The 10094-nt window shown below is 36.6% G+C and overlaps 1 protein-coding gene across 1 annotated transcript in view; it reads right to left on the bottom strand.

Annotated features, from left to right (window-relative positions):
* Positions 1 to 9856, bottom strand: part of LOC104073242 (cadherin-13-like) — a gene marked incomplete at its 5' end in the record, with an annotated part of 20088 nt that extends 10232 nt beyond the window's left edge. Inside the window, 2 exons of the mRNA XM_009572947.1 lie at positions 8091 to 8306; positions 9623 to 9856. Of these exons, the coding sequence (XP_009571242.1) occupies positions 8091 to 8306; positions 9623 to 9856 (450 nt within the window). The remainder of the gene's footprint in view (positions 1 to 8090; positions 8307 to 9622) is intronic.
* Positions 9857 to 10094: the final 238 nt, after the last annotated feature.

The following is a 10094-nucleotide window of genomic DNA, read 5'->3' on the forward strand; positions in this document are numbered from 1 at the left end:
GGGCCGGAAGCCCCGCCCTCGTCCTGCTGGCCACGCTGCTTTTGATGCAGCCCGGGATGCGGTTGGCCTTCTGGACTGCGAGTGCACGTTGTCGGCTCATGTCCAGCTTTTCATCCACCAGTACCCCCAAGTCCTTCTCGGCAGGGCTGAGAAGGATTTCTAGGGTAACGCAGCTAAGATGTTCTAGATAATTTTTTTTTTTAATTGATATGAATTTTAGCTGGATACTTTGCCAAAGCAATGTCACCTTCATTTGACCAATAGGAAATAAATGCTTCCTTTCTTTTCCAGTTCTTTCAAAACAAAACAATTGCAGAGGTGACTGCCTGCAGTATGGAAGTATATTTTCTCATACTCTAATCTGATAAATTTAGCTGAACAGTTGAAAATATTCAGCAAGTGAAATTAATAAGTACAGTTTTGAAATAGTAGCATTGAATAAGTCTCCTAATTTTTCATATTTGTGCTGAAAATGAAATGCATCAAATGTAATAGCTAGCCAACCTTTTAAAGCAACGTGTAACAGCTTAAGCAGTCAGATCTCATCTTCCACAGCAGTACAGCTTAGTTTACTATCAGTTTTTAATAAATAGAACATGAACATAAGTAAGTAGTCCAGACACATTCAGATCTGTAGGTATACACTAATCCCAGCTTGAAATACTGAAAGAATCATCTGAAAAAACCTCTTATTAAGCAAGAATAAAAATGAGAGGAAAGTATTACGCTTAGAAGCCATGGAAAAGGAGAAATCAAATTAGAAAATTGCCAGGTTTGGCTATGTTGATATCAACATGACTATTTCAAAATTTTTCAAGACTAACTCGTAAGCATGAGAGCTTACTTACTTACTAACCAGTGACATCTACAAATTAAGTGTATGGTTAAAGGAAGGCTTTAAGCTGTGGTCTGAAATACTCCAAACATCAATGGCATTTTAAAGGACTTTGTAAGTACCAGCTGTCTAGTAGAGAAGCAAAAGCAACATCATCTAACCTTCAGGCACAACAAATCTCCCCATTCATCTTTAGTATCACATACCACATCTAAAGCTGAATAGCAAGCTGTCCGCATGGAGAGCACATCTTGAGGTGTTTGGATGTTATAGAGTGGGGAAATATCCAAGGATATTAAAAGAAACAAAAATCCCATGGTGTATAGTGGCCATTAATGACAGAAAAAATATTTTAACTGGTCATTTATTCAGTTCTGGTTTTTAGTCATAGTCCACCCCAGAACAATTCAGATGATAAGTATCTGAAGTTAGATATTTATGTGACTTTAAGAGGTTGTTCAGAAAAGAAATACAAAATATTATATATCAACAGTTACTGTTGAGAACTGTTGAGAAAATGAAAACATAAAATGTTCATTTGAATTCACAACACTGAATGGTCTATCAAACCAATCTCTTTAAATGTTCATTTCATGTCTACAGAATGACCATCAGGAACAATATTACAGCTCTTAGGGAAGGAGTTATTTGCTAGTAACATTTTTCTCTTCTGCATTTCAAACACGCATCTTCTAAACTGTCATATTTTTTCACCTTTATACTTCTGGAACATGTTTGGATGGTTTAAAATGTGCGTAAAATGCCATTTCCCACCTAATTGACTCAATAAAATGTAATGTCATTAAGTACATTTTAAACATGCTGATGTACAATTTCTATTTGTCATGTCTATATGACTAGGTATATAAACATCCTGTCTCCAATTATGTACATATATTATGGACTTCTGTGCCATTTCAGGCCCCATTAACTTTAGGTGGGCTCCCAAAGCCAACTGCACAACTAATTGGAGGACTGAGCATACCTGCAGAGAAGTCAGAAGACTGGACACAGAGGTCTGCGTTAAAAGTGAGATTCAAATCAAGACTGCCTCAATTTGAATGCAATCCCTTAACCCCCAAATCATCCTTTCCTTACTAGAGTCTAGTCAACCAAAATCTTTAAGGAGGCAAGCAACAATGGTATTTTTCTCATACACGCATTTGAGAACGCATCTCTGTTCACTGATAATTTAGCAGTAACAATGATAATGTTAATATGGACAAAAGCATCTGTAACAAAGACAGTAAGTATTAGAGTAATAGTGGATATTGCTGCTGTTATTGATTTTAGGAAGTGAGATTCATACATTACTGGAACTCACTAGATGTGAGTAATTTCCAATTACTTGGGTAGCATCATTTAGCTGCTACCCATATGGTATGTGCTCTAATGCAAGAACATAACTTAAATTAGAATACTGCAAAAACCAAAAAAAAAACCAAAACAAAACACACAACCCCCCAAAAACCAACAACCAAAAACCCAAACACAACAACAACCCACCTTTCACAGCAAAACTCTCCACATCTTGGTAGTTTTTGAAATTCTAGCCCATATAGGGATAATTTACCTCTCAGAAGTGGGAAAATTTATCTTGGAAGATTTCCTAGTCTTGCTCATTAAACTGATTTAAAAAAAAAAAAAAAAGCCACTGCTCTGAAAAGTAGAAAATTGCTATAAAAGATTAAAATATGCTAAAGCAACCTAAAAGATTTAAAAAAAAACAAAAAAAAGGTATTGTTTTTAGCAAATTACCTATTGGGAATGGTTCCTCTGAAGCTTCCTCTTTGGAACTACACAGAACAGGGATGAACTTTTTCTTTTTTTCTTGGGAAAAACAAAAATCCTACTGTAAAAACTAAATAGTAGTTGAGCTCTGAAAAAAATATACTACCTGATTGTCTAAAACTAAGCCAAGTAACTCACAATAAAGGCTGAAAACTGTGAATCTGCAGGTAGCAAATGTGCACTTGTAATGGAAAGAGCAATGACCTTAAAGGTCTTTTCCATTTGAAACCTGCTATGATTTGTCTTAGTCTGATGCCATTCAAGAATGCATTGCTTCAGTCTTCAGACGTTTGATGTTCCTGCACAAATAACATAGGATATACAAGAGATACAGATGCTTCTGTTGCTTTGAAAAATGAACTAGTTGAAAGATAACACTGCAATTTTAACTCTGGCTGTCTAGGTTCAGGTAAATTCAAATCCACCAGTTTAATAAAATTTGAATTTTTTAATGGTTTAATACCAAATACATAATTTTCAAGGGAAGAAAAAAAAAAAAGATATTTTGTCTATTGACCCTGTAGCTGCATTCCTCAAAATCAGAAAAAACATTATGGTGGGGGCAGCAGACTTTAAAACAGGAAAAGTTAGTGGAAATTAATAGGGAGTTAAATTCAAGAGTATCTCTAAGGCTTCTTTGCAATCGCAGCACAAACATCTGTGTGAGTCTCTGTTTTTCAACACACCTGAGGCCTTTCACCCTCAGTTTAACAAATTAATTTCAATGTAGAGACCTCCAGCTTATTTAATTTCTTCATAGCAGTATTTCTCCCCCAGTCTCTCACCTTACTTTCTGTTCATAATAATGGAATACTTATTTAAGCTCAAGTCAACTTACAACTTTGTAGTCCACTGGCTAGGTTAACAAAAAAAAGTTTCTTATCAATGGTTGACAGTCAACTAAGATATCAGATTTTTTTTTCAAGATGAGGTGTTTAAAGTCCAGTCTTTTTCTAACACGGAAATTTAAGTAAAATATTATTGCTAGTGTGACTGACCTACTAATGGAATTGCTCTGAATTCTGCTTGTTCGGGACATGACTGTTGTGCCTTTGGTTCTTATTTTAGTCCCTTAATTCAACACATTTGAATCTAACTTGGTCTTTTATGTTGGTAGAATACAAAAGGAAATATGAAATGCAATTATCATTCTATGATTATGCAATTAAGTGAAATAATTGTTGTCAAATCAAAAGTCCAGAATTTAAATACTCCTTTAAATAAGAATAATATAAATAATTTGTACTTGATATAAAGCCTAGTTCTGCCAGCTAGAGTAGCTCTTTCACAGTCTCCCATAGGGCCAGGAGCAGTTTTTGTTGCCGAGTTCATTATGACAATATACACAAATTTGTTTTTATCTTATCTTTTACTTTTTTAGTTTGCTTTGTTTTCTCAGTCACCTGTATGTAACTTAAGTCCCAAAAGTTCTTTGCTGTATGTCTTTGATTTGGCTTGTTCTGACCAAGTTCCTTATGGAAACTTACTCTGCTGTGTCATTTCCAGTGGACAAAAACCAGCTTTACCGACCTCAATATATCTTGAGAAGAGATTGCTGTTAAATGTTTGTTAAACATATATTTACAATGATTTGTTGTGAAATTGATGACACTTAAGCAAAATTTTCAAGGACAGCTATTCTCCCTGTTAGGTATTGTTCAACCAACACCTAAATGAAATATCAGCTACCAATTTGTAGGATGCAATAAGGGGCTCATTTTTTCCCTCTAGCTCCATCCCTCATCCTTATGGAATGTCATAGATATTCTCTTACTAAAAATGTTCAGGAGCCTTCCAGAGGGAACATGTTTATAATTCTAGTGTTGTTGAGCGCATCACTCTGGTTACGTTCATTCTGAACAGAGCTATTTTAGCTGTGTCAGTTGAAAACATGAGATAACTGAGACAATACAGCAGTAAGGGACAACATGGACAATCTCAGACCCAGCACGAGACATGCTGCATAACACGTTTTCTTTTTCTCCCACTTTTTCTCTTCCTCAGGTAGTCCTCCCTGACTAGGAACCCAGATCTATTTTTTGATCTGTTCTTTTTTCCTCAATCTGAATTGCTAAATTCTAAATTATACCTGAATATTTTTGTCCTATCTTATCTCCAGCAGGAGAAAGCTGACTAGAGGACAAGATGCCACTACACTAGGTCTCATCTTAAACATGGTGTCTGCATTAATGACAGATAAGATTTAATATTCTTTCCAATATTTGTTAGCATTAACTATTATAATTTTGGAAAGTCCTTTACTTGTCCACTATACATCTTCCCAGCTTGACTTCAGCGATTCCCAGTGCTAATAAGTTAGATGAAGTACAAAATATGCAAAGATGCTCCTTTTTTCAATCAGCTCTGTATTCATTGTCTTTTAATTCCACCAAACACCTTACTGTTTTGTTGTGGAAAACCAGCAATCTGCCCATATACTTTGGCAGCTTATATTTTCTATTTCTGGCTGACAAGAACTCCTAAATTTTTCTTGTTCCAAGTGTATCTACCTTTCCAAGGGCTTCTGGGCAACTCTGCGGTCTGTATCCCATTATCCTTCAATATACTGAACACAGTAGGGCAGCTGCAGAATAGGCAAAACTGCTGCTTTTTGCATTGCATTACAGTTTTAATCAGGCTTTTCAGTTCTATGCTCAGATACTTCAGAAATCTACCACATATGACTTCTTCCATGATTTACAAAGGAGGCACATATTCTAAGTATAGATAATAATTGCACCATTTAAATGATAATACCAAGATGTTTTGTATGGGGAGGAGATTCATGCAGGGCTTTTCTACCATGAACAGCTCTTTCATAGGGCTATCTATCCTCACACCAGATGTCAAATACAAAAAGAAATACTTTGGCATGAATAACAAAGTTCATTTGACTGAAGGATTTACCTCCTAGGAACAAGAGCCTCATAAAACATAAACACTGGGAGGAAAGCGAGCCACGTAAGGGCTTTTGCAAAAATTAAACCCATAACTTGCCACTAGAAATGGGATATTTCATCTGTTCAATAAGCACTAAAGTTCTCTTTGTTTTTATGGCATCGTAATCTTTGATTACTCTGATAAATATTTGGACTATGCAAAACATTGCAATGGAACTAATTGCAGTTATAAAAAAAACCTATGTGTGAAAATGAATTGGGAATGCAATGATACCAGCACATTTTAGAGAAATTCAAATACAGAACCATATTATTTTAACTGGCTCCCAGCCTCATTCTTCTATGTCTCCATGTAGTCATTTACACCTGAGGAAAACGGTTATGAACATTGTTATGCTTGCTGGCTTTGCACAAGCATGATTAGGTAGCTGTACCAGACATGGAATACCACCCTCGCTCTGTGTGACTGGGTGAACCCAAGCCACACAGCTGAATAGTAGCAAATTTTAGCAAAAAAAAAAAGGTCCTGTATTGAGGATTAGGTCTCTCTATGCTGAAGTCTATTTGTGGAATTCATGCTCTCACTCACAACAACTGTGTATAAAACAGCCTCTGTCCCAAGAGGGAGATCTTTCTTTCCCCTTCCCTTCAACTCACCCACTATTTCCCTTTGTTTTGGTTTTATTGCTCAGACAACAGACTGGAACATCACACTGCTGGCAGATCATGTGCATAATCTTACTCCACCCTTTGTTTAAAGTTACAACTCTCTCCATACTTGTTACAGTACTCTGAACGAATGTAAGTTTGCAGAACAGCTCTAGGCTGTATTGTTTCACAGTGTAGAGACTATTCAGTGCTACTTATTCTTTTACAGTAGAAGAGGGAATCCCTGTCATTCAAAGCACCACGTACCGTGCAGATGTCAGGGGCCTATATTCTGCCCAGAGTTGAGCTGGAGATCTGTAGTCAAGAAAAGCAACTCAAGAAGAGCTTTCCAGTACCTAGAAGGGCTTTTTATAATTCAGTGTAAGGAGAATGATGAGGCTTCTTTGGGGGATAGAAAAAAGCAACATGATTACTTTCAAAAGCAAAAAGCTTTTCTCTACCTCATTATATTCTGGGCAGATGCATTAATGTAAATAAAGTTCAAGTGCAAATCATGTCAGATAAGAAAGTAATTCCAGTGGTGAAAGTCATGCCTAGTATAGCACCAGCAACATTTATGAAGTGGTAACAAGAATATATTTGAATCAATGGGCTGCATATTTATATCACTGATGTGATAGTGTCACGTACTGTCAAATATTTTTAATATATTACTTCTAACAGCTGAAGTCTGCATTTGGTTCCAGCAGACTAAACCCAGAATAACTGAACCAAAGGCAATGGAGATACTTCAGATGTCAGTGATTGGAACAAAGAACGTGAATTTGCACTTAGCATTTATATAATCCTTTTCATCTTCAAAGAGCATCACAAACATTAGCTAGTTCTAATTCTCTCACCACGACCTTCATGCTAACCTTTTGGGATAAAAGTAATATACTGTAAGAAAAAAACTGACAAGATGTGTAATCAAGCATACACCAAGCCTCAGATGTGTAAACTATCTCTGCCTCATGGTAGATTTTATCTCATCAGGAATATAAGATCTTTCACCATGGCTCAAGTATTAATTCACCATACAATGTATTTTACTAACATAAGATGGTGGTAATAATCCTCAAATAACAGATTTACTATCATAGTTATAAGATACAGCTATTCCTTTTTAACAGATAAGGAACTCAAAATAATACTGCACCAAAAAAATTGCTGGAAGCTGTCACAGGACAAGCCAGGGACACATCTAGGTTAGATGTTGGGATTCCATGGCTTTGAATTCCTACTCTTCAGTCATTCTGAGATTTTTTTTTTTTACACCTTCCAATTCAAACTAGGAATTTTGTAAGTCTCTTTTAGAAAGCTTTCTCAGAAGCAGCAGAAGCTTCCTTTACGTATCAGTTCTCTCTGCCCTCCAACCCAGACTTGCAATTTGATTATCAATTCTGGGTGGCTCTACGTCCAGAATCTTGAATAAGTTCCTCACGTTCCAGTTGCTTGCACACTTCATACAGAGGAATAGATTGAAGCAGACAGTACTCATTTTCATGGTGACCCAGAACAGCTATTGTTACAAGAACACCTTTAATCTCCTGTTTCTATTTTTGAATTGAATTCAGGTGGGGAGAGATGAAAGAGAGAGTCTCACAAATCTGCTACTACAGCTGGTACTTCTTAGTTTATCACATGTTAGCTCTAATTCTCTTTGATTCTTCTTAAAATTATTGCTTCCATTTCTTAATTTGACAGCCAGGCATTCGTTGCTATTTTTTGATTATGAAAAAACCTTCCCCTCCCTCTTTCTTATAGCTACTTCCTCAGGAAGAAAACCCCAAACTTACTGCATTATGATATCAATGTATGAATTTAACTTCTCCCTTGGTAGGTTTTCTTATGCAGCACAAAAATAAGAAAAAAAAAATTGCTAACTGTTACTTACAGTTCAGGAAAAGACTTACAAAATATACTGAAGAGTGAAAGAAGGATAAGGGTCATGCTGATATGAAGGGCATCAGTTGCACTGCAGTCCATTTTGGATTTCTTGCAGGAACACACTTGTAATTTCAGTTCTGTGTTGTTAGTCAGAGGCGGTTTTCCAGAATCTGTCACTGAGATTGGGATGTTGTAATTGGCCTTTTTCAGGTTTTGAAGCAGGATGACCTGGGCATGAGTATCTGCAAAGGATAAGGTGAGAATTAGCCAAATAGTGGTTGTTCAGAAGGGAAGAGGAATCTGCAAACAGTATCAGACATGCCACAGTTACTCATGGAAACTAAGAAGAAAATGAGAACACTTTAAGGAAAAGATTAAAGAATTGACTTGGAGGTAAGAAAAGGCAGTACAGAAATCCTTTCATGGGCTGAGAGCTAATTGTAATCTTATTCCAAACCCCACCAAAAGAGGGACTTTTAAGAGCCCCTTTTGTTTAAATACATTATTTGGTCTCCAAATTATTGGCAGAATTTGCTTGTGGAAACTAATATACTAATGAAATGCTAAGGCACATCATCCCCAAAGGAACACAAGAGGGAAGAATATACCTATTTGTCAAAGAAAAAAACCCTTCTTGCAAGGAAGTACAAACAAAGCTGCTTAACTGCTTCCCTAGTTTGACTGAGAAGGCAGTGAAGGGAAGTAATGCCCCTTCAAATCCACAGATCTGCTCCACCTGAGCAACAGTGAGTCATAACAGCTATTGGCACCCAGGTGAGTGTGCTAACTTTTTTACTGGGTTTAACAGAGTGGTGGTTTGATGTTTGGAGAACAGCAAAGAAAATGATTCCTCCACTTCGTCCTGCAGGCAGGTACAGACATCACATCCATCTTTAGTTTTTTCTAAGAATATGAAACGAACTGCTAAAAGATTTGATAATGACAGAGATAAATAATACATGCTAGAAAACAAATAGAAAAAACCTACAATAAAAAGAAATGTAGTACTTTGTGCCTACAATTTGCCATACGAATTGCCTTCTGCAATTGCATAGCATGTGCTTTGATCCTCTTACCAATAGTGTATGGTCCCAGTGCATTTGGGTGTTTTCTTCGTGAAGAGTTCAAATTAAAATCAGGAAGTTTTTCAAGTACATTGCTAAAGCCCATGCAAAAGTTTCATGCTGTCCTACAGCAAAGCCTTGTGCATCTCATGCAAACAAATTCCATGCTATGAAATATGGTAATCTTTACAAAACTATAAGTCATTAGTAGCCTTTCTTTAATGCAAAGCTAAAAGACAAAAGTTTGGTCAACATAATAAGAAGAGGAAAAAAGTTCAGATTTCAGAGAAAATGCAGACAGACTGTTAGTATGTCCCACCAGGCAGCTGGTCCAAGCAAAACCAGCACAGTGTAAAGCAGCAGCAATGGGTCCATCCTGCAAGACTTTCATGCCCAACTGCTCCTGAATTCACACAATGGGCAGCCTCAGGGTGAGTATACTGGGATGTAGAGGTGGGAGAACTAAATGCATAAAAAAAAAGGAATAGACTTACTGTTAAGCTTGGTGATTCTCCACAATTTTTCTGGGCCAGATTGCTTACTCAGTTCAAATTTGAATGGATCTGTGTTGGGATGAAGGTCTTTGTCTGATGCTCCTAGTACCACTACCCTGAGATCTTTTGCATCGTCACAAACTTTTGCCAGTGTTGGATAAAGGGATGGGACATTGTCATTGACATCCTCCAAGGTGATGTGTAAAGTTCCTGTACCTGTAGCGGGAGGGTTGCCTAGATGAAAAAACAAACATGTTTATTAAATCATACTTCCATAAACACTTGCTTTTATTTGTACCTGCATGATTGCAAAGGGAAATAATTTTTATAGTTCTTACCTCTGTTATGTGAAAATTATTGCTTTAAAAAACTGATGAGTCACTATTGTAAATTCGTTGCTGTATTTTCAGAATGCAGCCTGTCTGATTCTCTACAGTATGGATAATTATTCTAAGGAAACCTCTGGGAGAGG

This window comes from Fulmarus glacialis, unplaced genomic scaffold (assembly GCF_000690835.1).
Source record: "Fulmarus glacialis isolate BGI_N327 unplaced genomic scaffold, ASM69083v1 scaffold2200, whole genome shotgun sequence".
In the NCBI taxonomy this organism is placed as follows: Eukaryota; Metazoa; Chordata; class Aves; order Procellariiformes; family Procellariidae; genus Fulmarus; species Fulmarus glacialis.